Genomic DNA, 27718 nt, shown 5'->3' on the forward strand with positions numbered 1-27718 from the left:
TTTAAAAAGCAATTGGATCATGATTAAGAAAACACTAATCACAGACCATACAAAAAACTATAAATAGGAGCCCAAGGTGAGTTGGTGATGACTTTTTACTCGCATTTGTTACAACATTAGTTGCATTATCCCGATCGGAATTGAACTGACTTAAGCATCGGAGTCTTTTAGACAGACACCCGATCGTCTAGACAACCGAACGGGAGAAAGAACGAGATAGCGAACAATGTCGTGTTGGACAAAAAGACTTAAGGATTTAAAGGACAATTTGAATATTGGAGATAGTGTTCGGTCCCTATACCTGAAACACATATAAAAAGACAAAGAAACATAATATTAATAAGGTTCAATACAATTGCATAACCTTTTAATTTACGTAAATCACATTTTTGTTATAAACAAGAATGAAGGTAATAGTTGAATAGTGAAATTTAGTTATAAGAGTAAATTTTTGGTGTTGGGTAATGATGACCTTATTTGACTTGTGTCACCCACAAACTTATTGCTTTGTTTCTATTATCAAAAGGTTCAACCGAATAATAAGGTAATGCAAAATATGATGTTCATATTTCAAGAACAACGTTCAAAGAGGACATAACCATGTCACCTATCAATAGATATCATATCATTTCAGTTTTCTTCCTTCATTTTATGATTAATAACTTTGTGAACAAAATTTCTAAACAATAAAATCTTCATACAATATTCGGAAATCTAATACTGCCAAAAGAATATGAAGAATTCCCGTTTATAATCCATCCCATAAAGATTTTTTATTTGACCAAATGAAATTAATATTTTCGTTTTTTTAAATTTTAAATAAGATAGTATAAAATTATTCTACAAAATATGAAGTTGAATAATTAAAATTAACGTACAATTAACCAAATATGTTTACATTGCTCAAGATGTTAATTTTCAACTTGATTGGTCTATGTGATGTTGGTTTTGAACTTGATTCTTGTTTTAACAAAAATGGTTTCAATTGTCCCTATAAGAAAAAGTTGATGTAGCTAGGTTAGTTTTGGCACTTATTATGCATATCTACCATGTCCTTTTTATGAAAAGGTGGTGGATGAAAATATCATAAGCATTGCCAAAGATTATATAGATATTAAAGTATAGTGAGACCAAATTAGCTAGCACACATACTTGTCTTATCCTTTGAATTTAAAGGATTTCATGCACACTATGGATTATAGAAAAAAAAACACTATAGTCTTGATTACAAAGTACAATAAATATTAATATATTTTGTTTTTAGTATAATAAAACAAAAAATTATAGTCATATTACATATTTTTTAATTCTATTAGATTTGTTTGAATTTATGATTAAAAAAATTAATATATTTTTAGTTCTTCAACTTTTAGTGAAAATTGAAACTAGTTTCTCTCGAAAATCTTGAACCAATCTAGTCTTTCAACTTTGTAAATGCGTGAATTTAGTCATTTTAACCAAATTTTATTATTTGATGTTTTAAACACATTTAATATCTCATTATAGTATTTTAGTTTTTTTTATACAGTTTGACATAATGTTGGCTCCAATGTTAGTTGAGAAATGAGTTTAAAACGTCAAAAAAACTAAAAAAAATGGTTTAAAGGACTAAATGTACGCATTTATAAAGATAAGACATTAAATTTATTTAAAATTTCAAAAAGGGACTAATTACAATTTTCACTAAAAGTTAAACGATCAAAAACATATTTAACCCATAAAAAAAATTAGATACGTGTTCAATTTTAATAATTATCATACATGTCTATTAAAAGAAAGTTAATATTAGTTTGTAATTTAATTATTTAAAAAAAAAAAATCACTCAAGATTTTAAATTTACAAATAAAAAATAAGAAGTAATTAAAAAAAATTATATATTAATATTAATTATTTTTTTATAATTATTAAATATTAAACACATTTTTAATTATCTTAATTACTAACAAGACGAAAAAATAGCAAAATTAAATTTTATGAATTAAATAAGGAAATTAATTTTTTTTATATTAAAACGTTAATATTTATTGCATTGAATAAATTATTTACCAAAATAAATACATACATTTTTCTATGGGTGACAAAATGAGTTAGTTCGACTCATTGTGAGCCTGCTCGTGAGTGGTCCATCAAAAATGGATCAGGTCAAGCCGGTCTGTCAAACAAAAACAGGACCAATAGCCATAACTTGTCCCGTACAAGACGGGCTAACGAGCTAGGCGGGACTGACTTGTTAGTTTTTTTTTTAATTTATTTTAAACTTTTTTAATTTTTTTTAAAAATTTTAAAATTTGTTTATATACATATAAATTAATATTAAAATCATATTTAATCAAATAAAATATCTTTAAACTTTCAATTTATTAGTTAATATTTTTAATTATATAGATTAAAATAATTATTACATTTACATGTTAAACTACTCAATCATACTAATAATTAAAACTTAATTTGTAGGTGTTAATGATTTAATTACAATACTATTATATATTTACACATTAAAAAAATATAATATAAAAAATTATTATTATTTAATTATTTTTATTTTATTTTATTTTTAAAAAATGGACAAACCGTTTGAAACAAACTGACATATATTTTGGCCCATTAGATTGACGGGTTGGACAGAACATACTAGAACAGACTAATAAGTTAACATTTTTAACCCAAGTCAACCCTTTTAACAAGTATGGATAGGCTAAACCGTATGACCATTTTGCCACTCCTACATTTTCCATCCTAGAAAAGGAGTTTCAGAGGATTTTTCCATCCTAGAAAAGGAGTTTCAGAGGATTTGAAGATTGAAGCTAAATAAATACACAAACAAACTCTCTTAATTCATAAACAATTGTATTACAAACCCTTAATTAATTAAATTGGACAATTGTTTAAGAGTTAAATATGTTTTTACTCTAAATTTAAATTTAAAATTGGATTTCGTCCATAACCTAAATTTGGATACATTTTAATTTTCAAAATTTAAAAATGAATAAATATAATCATTTGAATTCAATAATGTTAAATTTTATTATCATGTCAAATTCAATCTAAAATAAAATTTGAGTTGTTTACATTATTTTGACACATTCTATCTAAAATGTCGTCATAAATAGAGTTTAACAAATCCAAATAGAGTTTTATCTAAAATGATTATATCATCACATATAAAGTTTGAGGAGGATTATGAGGATTATAATGTATAAAGTTTAAGAAAATTACTAATACCAATTTTTGCGTCTAAGTTTATGTAACAATTAAAAATAATTGTAAGTTTATGTAAAAAAGCAGAGAGTATATTTAACCTTTATTTAAAAATAGGTATAATTACTCATTTGGTATCCAACTTTTTCGTTAAGTTCAATTTGGTACCCAAATTTTTGGTTTGTTCAATTTAGTACCCAAATTTTCTAAAGAGATTCAATTTGGTCCTCTCCGTTAAATTGGAGTTAACACCTTATCCGTACAGGACACGTGTCAAGCCATGAAATTTTAAATATTTTTTATTTTTATTTTTTAAATTATTTTTTTTTCAAAAAAAAAACTACCACGTGTCAGTTTATTATCGTGCCACGTGGCAACTTACAATGATGACACGTGGCAATGGTAATAGTTGTTTTCAATTTAGTACCCCAATTTAAATTTTTGGTTCAATTTAATACCCAATTATTTAAAATGATCCAATTTCGTCTTTTCCAATTTGAGACCAAATTAGTAACTAAATTTAATTATAACTTATATATACATGTTAAAATGATTGTTTTGAATTTATACATCAAATCACTATACCTAAATATTCAAATTATTTTATTTTTTACATGTGTAAAAAATTACAAAGGTTAAAATGTAAAAAATAAAATAATTTAAGTATTTAGGTGAAATGATTTGATGTATATATTAGAAACAATGATTGTAACATGTATATATAGGTTGTAATTAAGCTTATTTACTAATTTGGTCTCAACTGAGAAAGGACGAAATTTGATAATTTTAGAAAATTGGGGTACTATTGAACCAAAATTTAAATTAGGGTACTAAATTGAAAACAACTATTACCACTGTCACATGTCATCATTATAAGCTGCCACGTGGCACGATGATAAACTGACATGTGGCAGTTTAAAATTTAAAAAAAAAATATTTAAAAAAAAATAAAAATTCTGTGACTTGACACGTGTCCTGTACGGACACAGTGTTAACTCCAACTTAACGAAAATGACCAAATTGATGACCAAATTAAATCTCTTTAAAAAATTACTGTACTAAATTGAATAAACCAAAAATTTAGGTAACAAATTTACCTTATAAAAAAAAGTTAGAATATCAAATTGATAATTATACCTTAAAAATAATTGAAAAACTGGGGATAGGAAAGGAAGTCAACTCTTGACGGAAATGGTGACATCATCGTCACGTCTAGTCTCAGCCTCACACTAACATTTTCCAAAGAAAAAAATGAAGTTCGAAAACCTATGGGCTTTTCTGTTTTTTGTTCTGTTTCGCAGCTCCCACACCGAAAAATATTAAATACCCACCACTCCACATTTCTAATGCACTCACTCACTAACTCACTCTTCACCTTCTTCTCTTCTCTTCTACAAATCATAGTAGAATTCTCTCATAACATGTACTCACACCGCAACGCCTCCCTCTCACCCTCCGCCGAATCCCTCGCCCATTTTCTCTCTCCGCAGGACGCATCCACGGCTGCGCCAATGCAGTACGCCGCCGCTCCTCAGCCGCACCACCACCAAGTGGCCCTGGGCGAGTTTGATTCAGAGGCGAGTTCGAATAACACGTACAACAGCTGCAGCAGCGGGTGCACCAGCTACATGGGGTCGCCGAGTTCGCTGGCGAGTTACGAGACTCGGCGGGTGCAGAGGAGCGTGAGCAGCCACTCGCTGCAGAAGAACAGTGGTGGGCCCCACCACCCCTTTTCTCCTCTCTTCGCTCAGTTGCTTGATTCCCAAAACGGTCCCGTACGGAGAGCTTGCAGTACCGGTGACCTTCAGGTCCCTTCCTTTTTTGGCTCACTAATTATAAACACACGTCTTATTAACTACACTAATACTTACTTACACTTTTAATTATGCATTAAATTGCACTTTCCAATCCTACATTAGCATTTCACAAAAAAGTAATATGTGAATTGTGGAGACAAGACTTCATTTCTAATTCAGAAACAACACAAAAAATACACCTGTAATTCTAAACATGTCTCAATTATTATGCATATCAATTATATGACTTTTAACTCATTTTTATTTATTTCAATTTTAGTATTTTAAAAATTTAATTTTAATTTTAATTTTTCAACATGAATAAATTATTTATTTATCTTGTCCAGGTCGTACGTAATCTCTTGAGAAAGAGACCAATTTCGTTTGGAGCACTGTAATTGTCCTGGATCTATGAGCTTTTGAAATTAATATATATATATATATATATATATATATATATATATATAATATTAAAGTGCTCATATCTTTATTTAGTACACCACTTAAACAACAATGATCAACACCATGACAGAGAACTTGAAGTTATTTTTCCTGTTTGGTTCACTGTATATGCATACCTACTTGGCAGCCCATGGAGTTTTTTTGTGTACTGTCACAACCTTTAATGTGTTCCCTGTTTGGTTTTTTTTTTTTTTTTAATATACGCTAATTGTAGTGATGCACATAGAAGATATATAGCGGTTGGTTTAAAGCATAAAGTTAAAATTAAACTTTGCTTTTGTTGGAGATTATGGAATTGGAGAAAAGTGGAAGTGAACTCTTAATACATGTGTAAATGATTTTGTTGTAATGCAAATTGATTCTTGGGTAATCTTTTGTATATACAGAGATTTCATGGAATGCAATATTATCATCATTCAGATAGTCCATTGTCGAGTGAAAGTAGCTTGATCATAGAAGAAATGAGCAGAACCAGTCCTTATAGCCCAGAGGAGAAGAAAGTGAGGATTGAGAGATATAGGAGCAAGAGAAATCAGAGGAACTTCGGCAAGAAAATTAAGGTATAGTTTTTATTTTTATTTTTAGATGCAGTTTTCTGATAAACTTTTATATTGCAATCTCACTACAATACTTGAAATAGTGAATATGTACCATCGAACTATGTGAATATTATTTTTCATATCAGAAAAAAAGTGAAAGTGAGATTTGGACGAATTTGAAACAAACTGCAGTATCATGGACAGATGAAGAGGAAAGTTGGTGCTGAAAAACCATGTTGCCGTATAGAAGGTTGCATCATATCATGCTAAAATCATAGAAGGGTTTGACAAATCCTGATCGAATTAGTGATTCTTTCAACACAATCTTTGCACGATAGAGACCTGTAGGCTGCACAGGGGATATTAATTAAAGACTATACATAATAGTGACTTCATGTGTATGTTAGTGTTAGTGTGTTGCAACCGGACCTGATTTGTAAAGTAAGAAAAATCTTCTCACATATCTGTCTCATTCTGTAGGGTAACTAGCTAGTAGCCCCATTACTGTAACGTCTAGGAGGAAAGAAACAAATAAGACACTGTATATAGCAATATTGGTCCACCACAACACTGTTTAGTGTTTGGTCATGATGCAACCACAACATAAATATTAATTTGTTTTCTTCTGGGAATCAGTATGCATGCAGGAAGACATTGGCAGATAGCAGGCCACGAATCAGAGGACGATTTGCAAAGAATGACGAAATTGCAATGAACCCTCCACTTCAGTGGAGTCACATGGGTAATGGAGAGGAAGAGGATGAAGAGGAAGAGAATTGGGTCAATTTCTTTGATTCCATAGTTCCTGCAAATCTTGCTCAAGAGCCTCATGGAAATAATTCCTCCTTTGGCACATTCTATTAAAATAATTACATGCTTAAATGACTAATTTGTATGCTTTGATTGTTTTGGATTTTGTAGTGGGTAATGTAAATATATGGTACTTATTTGAATCATGGATGTGACCATGTGTAGTATTAGACTTCAATCTGGGGTGAAGTTTTAGTGCCCTTTATGTTTTTATAGACTAGGCCTCAGTAGCAGCAACATTGTGTTGTTGGGTTAAAAACTTCTACAAATTGTACTTGGGGTTTCTATGTGATGTATTCTATAAATTATATATTTTTACACTAAAGTCATTTTCCTTTATAAGCTTGAGTGGAGAGGGGTAAAGAAGAAGAAAGAAGCAGTAAATTAAACAAAAAAAGTGGATACCCAAAAAGATATCAGAGATTAAAATAACTGTTGGTAAGTGGTGACCGTCACTTTCCCTATGGTGTGATGTAGCCATCACTTCTTTACAGTGTGGATTTTGGACAGAAATGGAGTGCTGAGAATTTGTCTTTAAGCTCAATCAAGAAGCCCTTTTTCCACTTTAAAGAAACATGTCACCCTTGGATTATAACAGGGTGAAAAGCTCAGAAAAAAGGTAAGAAATTTACCTTTTGGCTATTGTTACATTTGCATATACTGCCAGATTGGCATCGAAGAATGAAGAGTGACCTCTATGCTACACATTGAACATTTTTTTGTTTGGTTGGATGCTATGAGAGAATGGAGGAGAATGTGTATTGTGGTTTTTTTTCACTGTTTTGGTGCAGTTTCGTAAATAGGTTATTACAAATGCCAGATTTTAGAAAATTATAATAATGAGTGAATCATATTTATGATTCAAGACTTTATATTGAATAAATCGATAACATGAATTTGATTTGAAAGATTATTTTTTATCTTTTAACTAAAGTTATATATGATAAATATCACTTCAATTCTCTTTTTTAGTTGAAGTGGTACTTGTTACGCAGGACAACAGCTAGAAGCAAAAATTAAAGTCATACTTGCTTATATATTCGACTTTAATTCAAACATAAAACCACCGAAGTCGTATTTGTTATATAAATTTTCATTAAAAAAGTGGACTGTGTTGTACAATTAATTATAATATATTTTCAAAAATTAATCAAATTAAAATGCTCTTTGGCAAATTTTGTTAAAGAAAAAAAAATCATCTTGTATGATTTGTGTCATAGATTTGAAGTCATTTTCCGTAAACATGGCTTCTTAAATACAAGATCATGAATGTCATACAAGTTACTCATTGTTACTTCTTTTAGATTTATTTTACAAAATTACACCAAAATTATAAATGATATCGTATAACATAAAAAAACTTACTAATTATTATAAAGTTGAGATATTAAAGGTTAGTCTTCTATTGTTTTATATATATATATATATATATATATATATATATATATATAATTTTGAATAAAGGGTTTTAAAACTCGTCCTATGGAATTCCGTTTATAATGTACCATTTGAAATTATTATCACTTTATTTTTTTATTTTAATAAGAATGTAAATGTAATTTTAGTATAAGAGTCTCTTATTCTATCCAACATTACTATTTATCTTTTTGTTTCCTCCTCTATAATTTTATTGTTCATCTTCCAAGCGTTTTAGTATTCAAAACATTTACATGATAGGTGGTAGCAAAAACTACCAACAGAAGAGTTGAGGATTAGAGTGATAACCACTGCTCACCTCCATCATCACCGTTGAACTACATTGCATGGCACACCATTCAACCCAACAACGACCACTCAGTCTTCGTCGAGGATGACTAACCCTTTTGCATCTCATCTCCATTGCGTGTCTTTGTGGTGCACCTTTGTGCCTTTGTGTATCTTTGTACTTCCCCGTGCATCTTTGTGTTTGCATATATCTCCACACCTCCATGCATCTTCATGCCTTTGTGCATCCTTGTTGTTGCATATTGAACATGACAACAAATCATGGGCATTGAAAGGTAACTGGAAAGACGGTTAAACCAAGAATGGTGTCTTTCACTATTTCGATGTGGTGCTTATAGAGCTTCTAACGACACGACATAACACAACACAACAAAGCCTGTGATTTGGGTGAAGGGATGATGAATAAATAAACTAAATGAGCTATAAAATAATACCAATGACATATTTTAAATGGAACCACAATGAGTTTCAAAATCCAATTTTTTCAAACATCGAAATAATATATATATATATATATATATATATATATATATATATATATATATATATATATATATATGTATATATATATATATACACACACACATATACATCTATACATAGATATAGGATTAAGTATGTTTTTAGTCCCTGAACTTTGATCAAAAATTGTAATTCGTCTTTGTCTGAAACTTTGATATATTTTGGTCCATAAACTTTAGACATTAGTGAATATAATGTCTTTTTAATCCAATTACGTTAATTTTTTTTGACGTGTCGAACGTTTTTCATGTTAATATTGGAGTTGTTTACACTGTTTGACACATTCTCGATTTAATATCTGCTGAGAGATGTGTTCAACACTTCAAAAAAAGTTAACGTAATTGAGCTAAAATGACTATATTCATTAATTATTAAAGTTTATGATCAAAATGTATAGAAATTTCAGACATTGACGAATTTTAATTTTAGTTCAAACTTCCGGAATTAAAACATACTTAACACTATATATATATATATATATATATATATATATATATATATATATATATATATATATATATATATATATATATATATATATATATATGGTTTGCCATGGAAAAGTCAAAGAATGCACCTATGAGTAGCACCTTTTATACATATCCTCATCATGAGATAGAACACAAAAATGTGAGGAATCTTGTTTCGTTTTAGTATCTAACAATCTCTCTTTATAAATTATAATGTTGGGATCAACACAACCGAACATGGATATTATTCTATCTGAAAGTTTTACTTAAAAACTTGTTTCCATAATCAAGAAAATTTAACATATGAAATAAAAAGTTTTGTTTACATAGTTATTTTAATACCTTGAAAGTGTTGTGTTAACAACCACACAACCTCGTAATAATAACAAAAAAAGAAGATAAAACTTAAGTTATAATGGTGAAAAGTTTTGTTTCGTACTTGAGAATTGTGAGACATAATAGAAGCATGTAGACATTGCACGCAGCGATCCGTGGCAGCAGCAAAGTGTGCTTGTGAATGATGATTTTATCGTTTCGTATCACCCAAGGTACTTTCTGACTCAACATTCCACAACGTGTCGTATCAGTGGTTAACTAAGTGTCATGTTGAGAAAGATTGAGTTGACTCACAGTAATCCCTTTTCATTAGTCCAAAAAGCCTATTAATCTGGACAGGTTTAGATTTTTCTCTTCGATGCTTAAATCTTTTTATTTATAATTTTTATATTTAAAGTATAAAATATCTATATTTTATTTTGATTACACGAATTCTAATATCAAACAATTACTAGATCTTTTTAGTTAGTCATTATTTGCTTTACTTATTCTAAAATAATACTTTATTGTTTATCTCTTTTCTGTACAGTATTATTGATTAATTAAAAATTCGAGATTTACAAAGTTTCTTCTGATAACAACATTTAAGTTTGAGATTCTTTACATTTACTCATCTTACAAAATTAATAGACACAAATTTTTAAAATTAGTAATATCATCATATTTCTTTATAATTATTTAATAAAATTGGTAAAACACAATTCATAATTTGAATATAAATCACAATTATCTTGAGGCTTAAAAAATATGATGATTCACAAACTTTTTTTTATCTTTTAATTGAGTTTCATTTATCTTTTATTCCTGCTTAATTTACACTAAAACACTCTTTATTTAAAAAAAAATATGAAATCAATTAATATTTTATAACATCAGTTAATTGTACTTATAAGTTCATTGAATTTCAAATTTTTTGTTTTGAAGTGATATTTTAGCCAAATTAAGTTTCAAATTTAATTCTATTTACAAGTTTTGAACAAAATTTCAGTGGCGCCATTTAGTCGCGCGCCAAAAGAAATAGTCCACTTCATCAATCCGCGTCAACCATCATCCCAAATCGGAACCGTCCACCAACGAACCATCAACGGTCACAAACACTCCGCTGCAACCTCTCACAGATCCACACCACATATAAATAGAAACAGAATTTCCCTCCGATTTCAGAATCTCTGGTGAATTTGGTACAGATCGTGAGTGTTGCTGTCATCGCGATTTTGCAAGGAAGAAGATGTCTGGGCGTGGAAAGGGAGGTAAAGGTTTGGGAAAGGGAGGAGCAAAACGACACCGTAAGGTATTGCGCGACAACATACAGGGAATTACGAAGCCTGCAATTCGGCGTTTGGCTCGTAGAGGTGGCGTGAAGCGTATCAGTGGTCTCATATACGAAGAGACTCGCGGCGTTCTCAAGATCTTTCTGGAGAACGTGATTCGCGACGCCGTTACTTACACCGAGCACGCCAGAAGAAAGACCGTTACGGCAATGGACGTTGTCTATGCCCTCAAGAGACAGGGAAGAACGCTTTACGGATTTGGGGGTTAGGGTTTTTCTTTTCGCTGTTATGTTTCTTCTGACTTGTTTTTGTTTGGTTTTAGTGGTTATCGATTTTGTTTGTCGTTATTATAAATTTTAGTTGTGAATCGTGATCCATGAATAGGTTTGGTTGTTTGTGAGAAATGTAGCACTAGGAAAGTGTGTTTGTGAATAACTACAAAGTATACTTGGGAATTTGGTGATTTTAGCGTTCTGTGTCAGCCAAGGTCCTTTTTGACTCAACATTCCACAACGTTGTTCAGTGAATGGTTAACCAGTGCTTAAGTGTCTTGTTGAGAAGATTGAGTTGACCTACACTAACCCCATTTCATTACAAAAAGCCTATTAATTTGGGTAGGTTAAGGTTTTCTTGTTTCATTGTTTCCATGAATGAATAAATGATGAATAAGCACTTGCTAGATGAAAACGACGTAATGCTTGTCACTCCATTGCTATCATTTTCCACTTTTCTCATTGTAATCATTTGTCAACCGTCCATCCACTGTTAACTCACACTATGCTATCTTGCTTCCCACTTCAATCAATGCCTCCAAAACCAAACAAAAACTGTTATTATAATCCTTCATTAACACATCATTTGACGGCAGATTTTTTTTTTTTTAATATAGATGCAAATTTTACTTTTAAAAGTCAATTTTGTGATATTGAGTTATATTTAAAATCTACTTTTACATTATCTCAATATTTTTTAATTTTATACACTAAGGGAAGTGTAAATCCCACCTTCCAAATCACAAACACACTTAAGTGAAGCTATAGGTGTAATTTAACTGGGTTACCTTTCACTTTTCTGTAATGAAGTACCAAAATTCCAAGGTCATTATTAACCTATCAGGCACAACTTCAAGGTTCAATCATGTCTTCGATTATTAGCACTGACCACAAAGCAGATTCTCAAAAACATTTCAGAAAAACTAATATATTCTTCTTCAATCAACTAGCATTGGATTTTGGGGGCTACTTGCTTGCATGGACGTATCAACATTAAACTCCTATAAATTTAATGTGATACATTGAACTTTGCATATTTTATATGTTGACATTCTGCTACAAAATTAATCGTAGGAAAATCAATACACAATCATTGCTCATATTCAGTGACCTATAAACGTGATTTGAAAAGACTTTTGACATTAATAAGTAAATCATATTAGATGCTTTGAGAATTTCTTGAATTTTATTTCATTATTTTTGAAGTAAAACCACACATATATGAAAAATGTGTGAATTGCATAAAGGAAAGGTAAAGATTGTTGTGAAAATGAGTTTGGGTCCCTTTGAGTGATGGGAACCCACCCCATTAAATACTTAGCAAATGGATATTTGAATCCATAACAGTGAGCTAGAAGCTATGAATGCAAGCTCTATAATGTTGGAACTTTAAATTGAAAAAAGCATTTCTTAATCATCTCATCATTATTCAAGTGGTAAACTCAAGATATAGGTCATGAAAGAGATTGCCCCTTCCAAAGCAATTCCACAACAATTATTATTTATAGCACTAACAAAAGCACATAGAGAGCCATTAAACTGATATGTAGTAGCAGTTATAAATTAAACATATATTTAATATCAAAAGCATATTAAAGACATATATCGAATAATTAATTTATTTGTATTTTTTTTATCATGTGTTGATTAAGCATGGACTCCAAAAAATAGTAAAAGTAATTTAATAAGTCTTCAATTTTACAAGCATGAGACAGAAAGAAACTAAATTTAAACAAAAAAAAATCAACAATTTTAAAAAACGGAAGGACATTTATATTATATTTAGATGACAGAAATATTCTTTACACCATACTAATAGTACAAATACTTTAATCTAGACATCGAAAAATTTTGTAGCATATTTTATAAGCTATTGCGACCTACTCGTACTTACTAACATTAAAAAAAAAACACCGAAAGAATAACAACGAAATTTACGAAATTAATTTACATGCTCACAGTAAATACAACAATAAAAATAATCTTTGATATGTAGGTCCAAATAAAAGTACAGAACTTAATAAAATCAAACTTTAACATTGATATTTTCATCGATATTTTATTTTGGCAACTTAAGTTCTTAAACAAATAACATATAAATAAGACTCATGTTCTGATCTGACCTAAATTTGTCTATCAACATTGTTAAGAACAACCATTGCGTTTAGGAGGGATACCTTAGAGAGTGGAAGGATGAAGGAATGTGTTTGACCTTGACTCTTAAACGATGTGAGACTTATTAATGTACCAAAACAATTCATATGTTAAAATTATAATGAATTATTAAATATTTTTAATATATTCTTATATTGTATTAACCTTGCTATAACAATTAATCTAAATATAAAATATACAATTTAAAATGTTGATTTAATTAGCTTTTAAGTCAACTAAAATAAAAAAAACATTTATAATTTTTTACAAATTTCATTTACTTATTATTAAGCAAATTTTTACAGCGAGTATGTAACGCCCCATTTGATTTAATGCGTAAAATTAAAGGAAACGTCACACAGAGATAACAATGTAACATAGTCTTAGGGTTCTAAACACAACCCCTACAAAGAAAAAACCAGGCACACCACGATGCCAAAGGAAAACTGAAAACAGATCTAACAAAGAGTGTAGAGTAGAAATGCATAAAGAGATACATGGGCCATAGCCCTAAGGAAAACATGAAGAAAACTCCAGCCCAGAGGGCTAAGCAGCGGAATCACCATTCCCTTGTTGACCACGAGAACTTCGCCCATCTGCTCCCATCAATCAAATTGATGATCATCGCAAGAAAGAACAGCCACATACAATACAACCATGCAACAAAACGGGTAAGCTAGAGCCAACAATTTATTCATCAGACAGTTAAACATATTTTCATCATCCCATATCCATATAACAACCAAGCATGTTATGACTCTTCATTCAATACACTACGACTCGACTCGACTCATCCAGATACGTATAACTTGGTCGGATTCAGCGGATGCTTGCACTTGTGGTGGATACCTCTACTCACCCCGAGCTGCTCAACCCCGAGTTATGTGTTACAAGTGTTACAATGAATTGAATTTCCCTCACCACAAGGTTAGCCCTTACTGAATTTCAGCCCTCCTGCTACTCTCACCACAGGAGTCAGTTCGCTCTAACTAAGACTAACTGGCTCCTTAGAGTGTCAGGATGCAACCTTAACTTGAATCCTTACCTAGTTATACCGATGGGGCACCACCATGAACACCACTAACAGGGGCCAAGGAATTACGTCCCGACCACTGAAGCGCGTCCCTGAAAGTCTCACCTAGAGACCCCAAGGAATTATGCACTGACACAACTCAACCACATTCACATAGCCAAAATAATAATTACCACGCGTAGATATACATCACTCGTACCAACCTTTGAAGCCAACGCCTTTCATGATCTAGACCCAACTCATTCCTACACATCATAGTTTATCCATGTACCAAGGACCTCCAAATCATATCGTTATCATGCCTCTTTCATACCAAACATTTCATCTCAATCTCATGCGAAACTCATGTCAACCCATTATACATAATTCAGGACTTGTATTACTCTATCGTACTCATTCATATCAAACCTTTAGCACAATACCCAAAACCAAGCAAGTATTATCCATACAAAACCAAGAAAAACATCCCACCTTGCACTGTCTCGCCCAACACCTCGCTCAGGCTGGAGGGTCTCGCTCAGGCGAGATGGTCTCGCCCAGACGAGCTCCCCCTTCGCCTAGGCGAGGGCTCGAGAAGGGAGCAGAAGCACTCGCGGGATCTCGCTTAGGCGAGACCCCTCTCGCCTGGGCAAGATGCTCGCTCGCTCAAAAACCACAGTGGGTCGCCTGGGCGACCATTCGTGGAGAAAAAGGCTTAGGCGAGCCTCTGTTAATCTCGCCTAGGCGAGACTAGCTCGCTTGGCGAGTTTATCAGTGTCCGCCACTATTTTCACCTGCAACAGATGCGAATACATACCACAAGCAACAATCCCACCGTATCATACATCCATATCAAGAGGCAAACACAAAGAAATCACCAACCACATAAAATAGCAAACTCGCACCAAACAAACAGGAGGGTTCTAGCTTCCCTTACCTGGAATATGCTAGTACAGGGCTCAACAGTAACCACGGGCACCATAGCTCTAGGTTGTGCTTAGGAACTGAAACAAACAATGGAGCAGAGCACAAGATAAGCTCACTACAGATTCTTAGCTGAAACAAACGTGAAGAAACACAGGAAGAAGTACGAGCAGGGGTTGGAATGGACTTACGAGAAGTGACCAACTGATTCGAGCCCACTAGATGCGGAAAGCGGCTGAACCCTAGCAGAGCTCTCTCTCTCAGAGTAGGAGGGTGATGACTGATCTGTGAAGAGTGAGGGTAAGTGCGTTAGGACAACTTAGGGTTCGGTTTTATCACTTGGGTCAGCCCTAGGCCCAAACACAAAGGCAACCCTTTTACTTTTAGGACAGAAATAAAAAGGGGGCCTCACAAGTCTTCTTGTAACAATTGATCTAACACATCTATAAATTATATAACTACTTGAAATATAAAAAAATGGTAGAATTATATTTTTTTTTCAATCAAACTGATTTCCTACTAAATGAAATACTCAATTACGTACATATTATTGTAATTTGTTTTGCTATTGTAAGTGTTGATTACCATTTTTTCTAACATTTTTAATAACATTGAATATAAGGATAAGTAATCTTCATAATTAAATCCAATGCATGTGAAACAGCTTATTATCTATAAAAAAAGACATACGTGAAATTTTATCTGAAATATGTTAACTATAAGATCATCCGAAGTACAATTATCATTAATCAATATTAAAATATTTTTATTTTGAATTCGAGTCTATCAAACATTTCCAACAATTAACTAAGTAATTATTAAACACAGATACAAACCTAAAAATAGAAATGTTAATAATGTATTGAACATAATAAATTAATAATCGAACTATAATATAGTCTGATTATCTCACATGTCCATGAATCATCAATGAAGTTAGTTGTTATGATATTGATAATGTAGTTTATAATGTGATTACTACCAATACATATATTAATAGTAATTGCATATGAATTTTAAATCTTTGGGAATATCAATACTTAGTTGATTAGGTGAGTAGTTTTATTAATATAAAAATTATTTTAACATGTCACCGCCGCTTAGCACTAAATCACTCAGAAAAACTCATGTTCAATGACAAAGTTTGACGCTCAACGTCCTGGAGCCAAAATGCTCTTACACCTGTAGTAGAACTGGCATTCAATGTCATGTTGGTGTCGTTCAACGTTGCACTACATGACAACTACTCCATTTTATAATGTTTGGTGAACTTCGACCTGACTAGTTGTTCAAATTGGTATCCCTTCCTCAATACAAGGATTCAAAACAATTCTACCACATAGCATAGGGTACCAACTTGTCCAATTTCCCAAATTCCAAATATCTCAATCAACACAAAATCAAACAAGATCATTCAAGCATAAAAATATATCCATATATGTAAAAAACGAGATTGCATCAAAAGATGCACACCAACAAATTCATCGTACAATTCAATTCAAACCTCCAATACAATTAATCATCACCAAGTAGAACAATTAGATTTGATAAACTCACACACCCTAATATTAACTAGCTTCCTTTACCTGTTATTCAACTTAAACAACTTTAGAAACACCAATATACTTCTAACTTCACACGATGCTCTATCTACACATAGAAACATCAAAACAACGATTAGGATCTACCTTTATGATCACTTATTAGCAAAGACTCATATAGAAGATTAAAAAGACACATACAAACGAAAAAAAACCTCACGTGCGACAAAAAAACAGAAAAAGACTAAGATAAATGGTTGAAACTTAATTTAAGTAAACAAGAAAACTGATCGATCCAAAATGAATAATTCGTCCCGAGGATATCTATTACAGAACTTCAATCAAGCGAAGGATAAAAACTTTTACAGAGAAGACAAATAACTCTATAAAAGCAGTTTTTAGGAAGAGTGTATTTTTTAAAATAATGAAACTTATCTATAACAAACATATTTATACTAAAACCTTTTATTATTAAAATAATCCAGTCATTATTTTTAAATCATTATCACTTATAAAATATTACTTTCTAAGATTTTACACCTTGCAACGTAACTTAATATATTCAAATACATGTAGAGCATATTTTATATATATATATATATATATATATATATATATATATATATATATATATATATTTCTTTTTGCGAATAAATGTATGTACGAGAGTCTATGATAGATATTTGAACATAACTTCTCAAAAAAATACTTTCAGATTATATCATCTAAAAGTTATTTAACTTTCAAAATGCATAATCTATAAGTTACTTTTTACTTACAAATTATTAATCCGAATATTTTCTTAACGAAGAAAAATGGCTTTCATATTAATATATATATATATATATATATATATATATATATATATATATATATATATATATATATATATATATATATAGATTAAAAGATACGATTTACGAGTGTGCAAAAGTAACACTATTGGCCAACACATATGTAAATTCCTATTGAGCCCATAGAATGAATATGCATGTCACGAATTTTAATTAATAAATATGGCCCACCAATATTTCAAGGTTTCGTTTCGTCATATAAATGCGTTAGGACATTTTATCGGCCAAATTATTTAAGTGATATCATTAATTAAATTTATGGTTAAAAATACATATCTGTTATGAAAATATTAACCATATAAATGTCTATATTATTCTAATACGAGGAAGAAGACAAATGAGAAATATTGATTTTCAGAAGATAGTAACCGATAAATATTATTTAAAGGGTTATGATCTCATGTGAAAGGACATTCATTGTTATTTGTTTTTTTTTTCATCACAAGAAAAAATCAATAGAAAACTCAGAACTCATAGTGTTATATAGTTGAAATACCAAACACTAGTATCATTTATTGTTCCCAATAGTCAATTTCAACGAGGTAGTATATTTCGGCATTCAATTCTTTTAAATATTGGGACTGTTTAATTATATGTAGGATTTATTGTTTTTAATGTTTTTATAAACCAATAATTAATATCAAAGTACTGTTTGTGTAATAAAAATGTAAATTTACATTATATATTATAAATTTTTTGAAACGAAGTTTGTATTTCGAATTGTTTTTTAAATTTGCATTATGAAATAATTCAAAATATAAATTTGTATTATGGATAGAATAATTTCGAATATTTACAAATTGTACAGTTCAAAACTATAATTAAAACAACATAAAAATGATAGACTATTATTTTTATTAATTTCAGCGAAGATATAATAAATTTTAGAAAATACGAGGGTGCATGAAGAATACAAAACGTGTAAAAAGAAATTCCTGAATCAAACACAGCGGTCCAATGTATATGTGCCCACTTACAAATTTTGGTTCAAATTTCAGATAATTCCAATGGCGCCGAAGAGAGCATTCACTTACTTTCACCCACGTCATCGATCCGCGCCCACCATGATCTCAAATCTTAACCGTCCACTACCAACCCATCAACGATCCCAACGCTTCGCTGCAACCCTCACACAAATTGACACACATCACCCAACCCCAACACGACATATAAATACGAACAGAATTTCCCTTCCACCTCAGATTGCACGGCTCATCAGCTACCTCTGGTAATCTTCAATTTTCACTGTTCCAATTCAGTTCTGAAGAATTTGCTGTTATAATCTTGTGTTTGAATTCAGTTATGATAAAATTGCTGTTATAATCTTGTGGTTTGTTTGGTGTAGATTGTTGTTTGCGAATTTTGCGAGTAAGAAGATGTCTGGACGTGGAAAGGGAGGCAAGGGTTTGGGAAAGGGAGGAGCGAAACGGCATCGTAAGGTGTTGCGTGACAACATCCAGGGAATAACGAAGCCTGCCATTCGGCGTTTGGCTCGTAGGGGTGGTGTGAAGCGTATAAGCGGTCTCATCTACGAAGAGACTCGCGGTGTTCTGAAGATCTTTCTTGAGAACGTGATTCGTGACGCGGTTACGTACACCGAGCACGCCAGAAGAAAGACGGTTACGGCAATGGATGTGGTTTATGCTCTTAAGAGACAGGGAAGAACCCTCTATGGATTTGGGGGTTAGGTTTAGGTTTCTTTATTCAGTTTAGAGAAGCTACTAGGCAAGTTCAGTCTGTTAAGAAGTTGTGTTTTAGGAATAGTGCCTACAATGATATGAATTGTGGTGTTGCTCTTGATGTCTACTTTGTAATTTAATCCTTATATCTTGAATATGAAAATGTTATTCTGTTCATCCCTATATATTGCGATTGTGGTGGAAAATGTGTTTATTAGTCTGAAACACGATTTTTATTCAAGAATCGATTAAAGGTATAGTCAAGTTAATTGTGAGAATATAAATTTGTTCAAAATAGTATGTGTCCTTGAAATTATTTAATGTCCATTGGTAAAATTTTATAGTATTCGTTGTCTTTGGATCTTCCTGCACCTTTGGAAATGGTTTGGATTCTATGTTCGATTTGCAGTTATTTCATCGTTTTCAGCAGTTATTAAGAAACAACATTTGCGAAGTACAACGTTATAGCTTGCTCTCATAATGAAAGTCGTCTTTATTTTTGGCATGGCGCGTTTGGAAAAGCAACATTTGTAAATTGTAACTAAGAACTTTAAGGTTATAATTTGGATGGGTGTTAGCCAAACTTTACAAAGAATAACTTGTTGTGGCATGCTGAAGATTGAACAAGAATAACGTTGTACCATTTATCTTGTTAAAAAAAGGAACCTATCCCTCTGCAGTTTGATGTAAGAACTTGGCGATTATGATGTATTTGTATGGGGTAAGGTGGTTACTGAAAATATTCAATATGCATTTATATTTTTCAAGATAATCCAACTCAAACATCACTAATCAGATATTTAACAGGGAAACCTACTGTTGCGTTATGATGAAGCAAGCAAGAGTAATGTTATGCAGAATTTAGAAGACATAATATTGTAAATCACCTCCCTTCAGATTTCACCAGCTGCGAGAACACCCTACTCATAGAAACACCAGAAAGATCATCCAGACTTGAAGCTTCAAACTGTGCAGCGGAAACACTAACTTCGTGGTCGAAATTGTTGACCTGTGGTGACAATTCACCGATCATATTAGTGCTGTTTTCTTCAGGGTCACCTTGAACAACTGCCTCTTGGAGTTGGAGAGCATACTCCAAATTCCACAACACATCACCCATAGAAGGCCTGTCAACACCAAAATCAGCCAAACATTTTTCAGCAGTTTCTCCAAACTTCCTAAGAGAATCCGGTCTGATTTTCCCAGCAAGTGTTGGGTCTATTATCTGCTCCAGTTGCCCTCTTTTCTGCCACTTCATAGTCCATTCTGCCAAGTTCACCATTTCTCTAGGAAGTGTTGGATCTATAACAGGCCTAGCGCAAAGAACCTCAAACAGAACCACCCCAAATGAATACACGTCTGATTTTTCTGTAAGTTGTTGCCTCCTGAAATACTCAGGATCAAGGTACCCAAAACTCCCTTTCACAGCAGTGCTCACATGTGTCTGATCAATTTCAGGCCCTGTCTTTGATAGTCCAAAATCTGCAACCTTGGCCATGAGGTTGTCATCAAGCAGAATATTTGCAGACTTCACATCACGGTGAATAACAGCTTTAGCATATCCTGTGTGAAGGTAATGCAGTCCTCTAGCTGCTCCAATGCAAATCTCAAGTCTCTCCTTCCAACTCAAGCTTGGGAGACCTGAACCATACAAATGACTTTTCAGAGTTCCCTTTTCCATATATTCATATATCAATATCATTTCATTCTTTTCATCACAATATCCGATCAGTGATACCAGATGGCGGTGGCGGAACTGTGACAGCATCTCAATTTCAGTTCGGAATTCCGCTAGCCCCTGCTGTGACCGAGGATTCCCCCTCTTAACTGCAACTTTAGTACCGTCATTTAACTCTCCCTTGTATACTTTTCCAAAGCCACCAATTCCAATAACCCAACTCTCATCAAAATTATTTGTAGCCTCCAGAACTGTCACAAAAGGGAAACGATACCCAAAGTTTGAAGCAGCACTTCCTGTTGTGGCATTAGAGTACTTACTTCCCATGGTGTGGGAAGTTCCATCATTGACTGATAAGGGAATCCATGTCTTTGAATTCCCTTGTTTTTCTTTCTCCAAACGTCTTCTTTTCCTGCATAGTAGAAACAAAACAAGAACCATAACCACTGCAAAAAGTGCCCCAACACTCACACCTACTATCAAGCCAACCTTTTTAGAACCTGAACCAGAAGAACCGGTCTGAGGCGCAGTTGATGAGCTGAAACTGCTAGCAGAATTGTTCATTTTCATTATCTCCAGCCCATTCAAAATAGCATTAGGATAATTATTATTCACAGCAGAAGGGCCAATGCTTACAAGCATTTTGGCGCTGGCAGATGGGGCTGTGACCAAGTCCTTAACAAATGGAGTAGCCAAAACATTACTATTTTCGGAACTCAGATCAAGATCCTTAGCAGCCAACAAGGAGTTAATGAAAACATTGAAGTAAAGCTCATTGAGACTTTTGCTGAGTATGTCACAGAAGTGAAACCGAACCAGGTACTGAAATTGAGGCTCCACATCAAACTGCCAAGTCACATTGAAATTACTTCTGGGATCACCAGCAGAGTTCATCTCTGTTAGAGTACCATACACAGAAGGTGGAGCAGTGTTTGCTGTTGGTCCACCATTAACATATTTCACAGCACCTATGTTTGAAAAATTAGTGGCCAAGTTAGGTTGTATGAGGAATTTTTCATCACTAACCCAAGTTCGTTGAAGCGTGTCATTCCCAGAGGAGACACTTGGACCACCCATGTTAACCCTGAAAACTGTTTCCAGTGCTTTTGTCAACAAGCCAGAGTAGGACCCTGCTGGATATAGCGAGAAACCATTATCAACAATGAGGCCATCAGGAACCGAAACAACTTCAATGGCATTCACGAAAGCAATGGAATTTGCAGAAGGGGAAAAAGTGATCACAAGGGTGTCTGAGTTAACATCTAAAGAGTACTCCTTCATAACCGGGTTTTTCTGCACAGTAAAATCACTCAGAAGATTGTAGTCCTGGGTAGAAACAGCGAAATTTGCTGCACTCAAATCGTACTTCTCATATGCAAATGGAAAGAAATAAAGCCGGATCCAATGTCTCCCCCTTTTTTTGATCGGAAACGTGTACTTTGAAGGTGAAGTGAAAATTCTTGCGGTTGCATAAAGAGGCGAATCAGTGGAGGAAGTTATTGATTTCAAGGAGGTGCTTGCAAGAACATCTTGTTGGGTGGAAATGAAATTCTTGTAGAAACTATCCGCTCTGAAATTGCGGTTATCTATGGAAGTATCGGTCGATGCTCCACAGTCTATAAGGTAATTATCCAGAGGAACAAAGTTGGCAGAAAAACATAGCAAGGGCAAGATTGTTAAACCACAGAAAAATAACCAAATTTCTCTGCAATCCCACATGTCTCCACCAACACAACACTAACACTATCTTTCCCTTTCCCCTCAAATTCTCTCTTTTCAACCTACCGATTTTATCAAATGAAGAACACTGGCACATGCAAGAAAAGAAAACAAAGCAATGAATGAATTTCTGCCACTCTATCACAACAGGGGTTAAAAACGAGAAAAAAAAAAAACAGCAAAAAACAAAGACCTACTATTATCGTTCGTACCTTCAAACACAACACAGCTCCACCAGAACCACAGAGCAGAAGACGAATCTGAATACCCTTTTGTGGTACCGAAGGACATTCAATGCAGGAGGTGGAAGAAAAAGATCAAAAGCATGTTCAACACGCATCTAGCTCTGGTATAAACTGATGACAACGTTCGTAATTAATATATATAGTCCTAGATTCTTTTGATCACCACCTTTATTTATTTAAACAAAAAAGAAATCCAGAGAGAGAGAGAAAACTGAAAAAGGGTCAAAAGGGTTTGAACAAAAATATTGGAATTCAAAATCTGCTCAAGCTTCAGGTTGCCAAATCCCATGTCTATGGTGGAATAAAAAATATTACAATAAAAAGAAGAGTTAATGACAGTGTGATGTAATGATATTTGAAAGAAGAGTAACAGAGAAGATTAGATGAATGTTTATGGCATTGTGAATGTCATTACCATTAGCATATACTTGTGGGCTCGCTTTTGCTGGCAGTGACCATCAATGAACCGAAAAAAGTTGGTAAAGTAAAGTGTCCCTTTATATAATACCATATCAGTAATCTTACACTAACTCTCTCTCAATTAATTTATTCACCTATTCCAATCTCACACTCAACTTATCATTAACTACGAAAACTAACAAAAATAAGTGCAATAAATAATGACATTTTAATGATTAAATTTTGATAATTTTTCTTTACATTTTAAAATTATATTTTTTAATTAATTTTAAAATATACAAGTAAGAAAATAAAAAATTATTTAAAAAAATTTCAATCTGACCCAACTCTGTGTGACTGTTTTCAAGATATTATTCACTTTAAAATAGTAAATCTTCTTCATAGTTTTTGTATTTCAAGAATAAAGAGATATAAATATTTAAATTACAATTGACTTCGATTCTGAATAACGTGAAATTAGTTAAATAATATAATTGATTGAATATACTAAAATAATTAATTTCAATTGTAAAAGAAATTGTTAAAATTTAACTGTTAAAAACTTATTTTCCTATAATAATACCATAATGTATTAGTGTAATTTTAAAGTAACGTCATTAAGTTTAGTACAAAAATAAAAAAGTATTTACTTAAGGAACGTACAAAAAGAAGAATTGTATTTAACTCCGGACATTGAAAACTGCAAATCTCAGACACGACAAATTGATAAGGAAAAATGTTTAATGAAGGCAAGAAAATGAAAAGTCTCGTCAAAATATCGTCAAATTGAAGTCTCCGTAATCAACATTAAGAAATAATTTTCTTAAATCTTTAAACAAAATGGGTTTCGGTATAAGAAAATAAATTATTTTTCTAAAATTACAATATATTGTCTTATCAATTTTTTTATCCGAATTTGTTTTGTTTTTAAATATATTAACTATGCGTGTAACTTATTTGTATGTCATTTGTTGCTATAATAAAATATAAATGTAATTAAAAAAAGTATCAAAAGTATTAATAGTACTACTGTAGATAATATTTGTCCATTAAAATTTAAAAAAAAAATAGAACGAAGAAATACGCTTTCTGATACAGTTTTTGCCAAAGTAAAACAGCATTCATGGGAACAAATAATGTCCAAAAAACTAATATTTATGTATTAATAATACTAATTAATAATGTTTTGCTTTACATTTAATTTTAAATTAGCGAGATACTTTAATCATAAATATTTAAATATTATCAACGTATAGTGGTTTTAAAATTTATTGAACTGAAGGTGGTACATACATTAATATATAAGTATTTTTTATATTATAATATAATCATAAATTGGCATGTCTAATGAGGCTGTCAAATTTTATAAATTAAACATATCATGATTTTGTTTTTATTAGAGTGATTTTTCCTATTACATTTCACTGAGTGTAAGGTTAGTTTTCTGCCCTAAAGATTTAAGGGTTGCCTTTAAGTTATTGGGTCTAAGGGCTGGCTCAAAGAATAAAACCACTTCAAAGTCAGTCCTAATTCACTCATCCTACACTTTCAGAGTCTACCCATTGGTGTTTAGAGCCGCAACTGTCTTTTCCGCTAGGGTTCAGTCTTAGAACTTCGTCGCACTTGTTCAAGCCAGTTTCGTTCCACGTAAGTCGCATTCCATCCCCTATATCTCTTGTTTAGCACACTTGCTTTGAGTTCCCACTAGGGTCGTACTGAGTAGCTTCGTGTCTTTCTGTCCTTGTGTTTCCAGCTCGTTAAACCGCTCTAGGAGCTGCTGCATTTCTCTGTTTACACCCAAGAACCCAAATGTTGGCCCTTTTCTAGGTAAGGGAAGCTAGAACCTCTTTGTATGGTGTGATTTGACTTGTATCATTGTAGTTCATTGATTCATTGAGTTTGTGTGCTACCATGAGTGACTGGACTGGCTGGAATATCTGTTTGGTATGTGTGTATGCGTTGTGCAGGTGCGAACAGTGGCGAACACTGATTATTTCCCCCAAGCGAGCTGGCCTCGCCTAGGCGAGATGAGCAGATGCTCGCCCAAGGTTTTCTAAGCGAGTCGTCGCTCAGGCGACCAAACCCTCGTTTTGAGCGAGCGAACGTCTCGCTTAGGCGGAGAGGGTCTCGCCTAAGCGAGATTACGTAGGGGCTATTATCCTCTTTGTCGAGCTCTTGCCTAGGCGGAGGGGAGCTTGCCTGAGCGAGAGTCATTCTCGCTTGAGCGAGACCCTCTAGCCTGAGCGAGGAGCTGGGCGAGGATGCGTTTCGAGATGTTGTTTCCTTTGTGATTGGATGTTTAAATTGTGCTTATATGGGTGATTGTATGATGGCTTAATGAGAATGAGTATGCATGATTGGGAGGGGATTATATGTGGGGGATTGTGAGCTTGGCATGATTTCTATATGAGCTGTACATGAGAAGTTGGATACATATATATGTGTGTGTGGTCACAAATTTGGCATGAGCAATAATGGACCTTGATGGTTGGTAAACCAATGGCATGGTATTGGTATGAGAGGAAGTGTTTTACTCATGATTGGTAATGACAAGTTGGTGTTGATTTAACCGTGAGAAACGAGGATTGGTTACGGATGTTGATATGAAATTTGATGTGTAATGTACGTGATAATTCTTGGTTGTTTATATATGTTGGTCTGTGTCAGTGCGTAATTCCTTGGAGTCTCTAGGTGAGACTTTCAGGGTCGCACTTCAGTGGTCGGGACGTAATTTCATGGCCCTTATTAGTGGATGTCCATGGTGGTGCCCCATCTATACGATCTGGTAAGGATTCAAGGTAAGGTTGCATCTTGACACTCTAAGGAGTCAGTTAGTCTCACTTAGAGCGGACTGACTCCTGTGGTGAGAGTAGCAGGAGGCCTGAAATTCATTAAGGGCTAACCTTGTGTGTAAGGGAAATTGATTCATTATAACACTTTAACACTTAGCTCGAGGGTGAACAGAGGTATCCACCACAAGTGCAAGCATCCGCTGAATCCGACCAGGCTATATGTATCTGAATGAGTCGAGTCAGGGTCTAGTGTATTGTTTGAGAAGTCAGAACATGTTTGGATGATATATGAAATGCTTGGATTGTGTGATGATATGTATCTACTTGATGAACTGTTTTACTCTAGCTTACCATGTTTGTTGTATAGTTGTCTTGTATGTGGCTCTTCTTCTTGCGATGATCATCAATTTAATTGATAGGAGCAGATGGGCGAGGTTCTCGCGGTCAACAAGACAATGACGATTTCGCTGCTTAGCCATTTGGGCTGGACTTTATTTTCTTTATGGGTTTTCTTTAGGGCTATGACCCATGTATTGCTTTATGCCTTACTACTCTACTCTCAGCTGTTAGACTTTTATCTGGTTCCCCGTTGGCATCGTGGTGTGCCCAGTTTGTAGGGGTTGTGTTAAGGACCCCAGGACTACGCTATAGTACTATCTTTGCGTGACATTTCTTTTAATTTTCGCATAATAATTAAATGGGACGTTACATTTACGGTATCAGAGCGGTCATTCCTTAGGTTTGTGAACTTCGATGTTCGCTTAGCTTTCTCTGTATCTTTTTAGCGTTCTTAGTTAAATTTAACAAAATTTGATTATAAGAACTAATTTCGCACAATTATAAAGTTAGGAGACTAAATTAAACTAAAATTTTAAAGAATAACTAATTCTAATTTTTACTAAGAAAAGAAATATTTAACCCTTTAAATTTTATAACACTGTATCATATTTGAATAGAAACTTGGTAGAAAATTGAGTTTTTAAACTTATGACCTAACTAAATAATTATTTATGATGTAGAGGTGTTATTATTCATGAGAAGCATGTTGGAAGGTGGACAAGGTCACGTGGAATCAGTTACTGATTCAAGAAAAATGTTTGAAAGTGTGAAAAAAGTGAAATTCACTACCCAACAAAAATGAAAGATTGCAGAATTGACAAAGCAAGAAAGAGATTGAGACCGAAAGTGACTAGAAGACGAAATAAGTGTGTCGTGACACATCCACTTCTCACTATCATTCATATAACAATTAATTAATCCTTATCACTTTTAATAGTTTTTAACAGCTATAATGGATTCAAATAATATTTAATTAATTA

The 27718-nt window shown here is 32.9% G+C and overlaps 4 protein-coding genes across 5 annotated transcripts; 3 read left to right on the forward strand and 1 right to left on the reverse strand.

Annotated features, from left to right (window-relative positions):
* The first annotated feature begins 4498 nt into the window (after positions 1-4498).
* Positions 4499-7131, forward strand: LOC114169145 (uncharacterized). The gene is made up of 3 exons (XM_028054184.2): positions 4499-5007; positions 5844-6017; positions 6633-7131. Exons 1-3 carry the CDS (start codon positions 4546-4548, stop codon positions 6858-6860), a joined length of 864 nt encoding a protein of 287 aa, XP_027909985.1. The 5' UTR covers positions 4499-4545; the 3' UTR covers positions 6861-7131.
* Positions 7132-11010: 3879 nt separating this feature from the next.
* Positions 11011-11690, forward strand: LOC114169475 (histone H4). The gene has a single exon (XM_028054637.2). The coding sequence runs from the start codon at positions 11088-11090 to the stop codon at positions 11397-11399; it is 312 nt and encodes a 103-aa protein (XP_027910438.1). The 5' UTR covers positions 11011-11087; the 3' UTR covers positions 11400-11690.
* A 7291-nt stretch (positions 11691-18981) lies between these two features.
* Positions 18982-19749, forward strand: LOC114169474 (histone H4). Its single transcript, XM_028054636.2, has 2 exons — positions 18982-19115; positions 19233-19749. Exon 2 carries the CDS (start codon positions 19264-19266, stop codon positions 19573-19575), a length of 312 nt encoding a protein of 103 aa, XP_027910437.1. The 5' UTR covers positions 18982-19115; positions 19233-19263; the 3' UTR covers positions 19576-19749.
* Positions 19750-20296: 547 nt separating this feature from the next.
* On the reverse strand, positions 20297-23684 carry LOC114169473 (receptor-like protein kinase HERK 1). Of its 2 annotated transcripts, XM_028054635.2 has the most exons (3): positions 23624-23684; positions 23176-23319; positions 20297-23051 (listed from the first exon to the last, which is right to left on the reverse strand). In XM_028054635.2, the coding sequence occupies exon 3, from the start codon at positions 22961-22963 to the stop codon at positions 20450-20452; it is 2514 nt and encodes an 837-aa protein (XP_027910436.2). In that variant the 5' UTR covers positions 22964-23051; positions 23176-23319; positions 23624-23684; the 3' UTR covers positions 20297-20449. The 2 variants fall into 2 exon arrangements, with proteins under 2 accessions (XP_027910436.2, XP_027910434.2); XM_028054633.2 differs by lacking the exon at positions 23624-23684 and having other exon boundaries at positions 23176-23604.
* Between the last annotated feature and the right edge of the window lie 4034 nt (positions 23685-27718).

The sequence above is a fragment of the Vigna unguiculata genome, chromosome 11 (genome assembly GCF_037176805.1).
Source record: "Vigna unguiculata cultivar grain cowpea cultivar isolate G323 ecotype 2 chromosome 11, ASM3717680v1, whole genome shotgun sequence".
In the NCBI taxonomy this organism is placed as follows: Eukaryota; Viridiplantae; Streptophyta; class Magnoliopsida; order Fabales; family Fabaceae; genus Vigna; species Vigna unguiculata.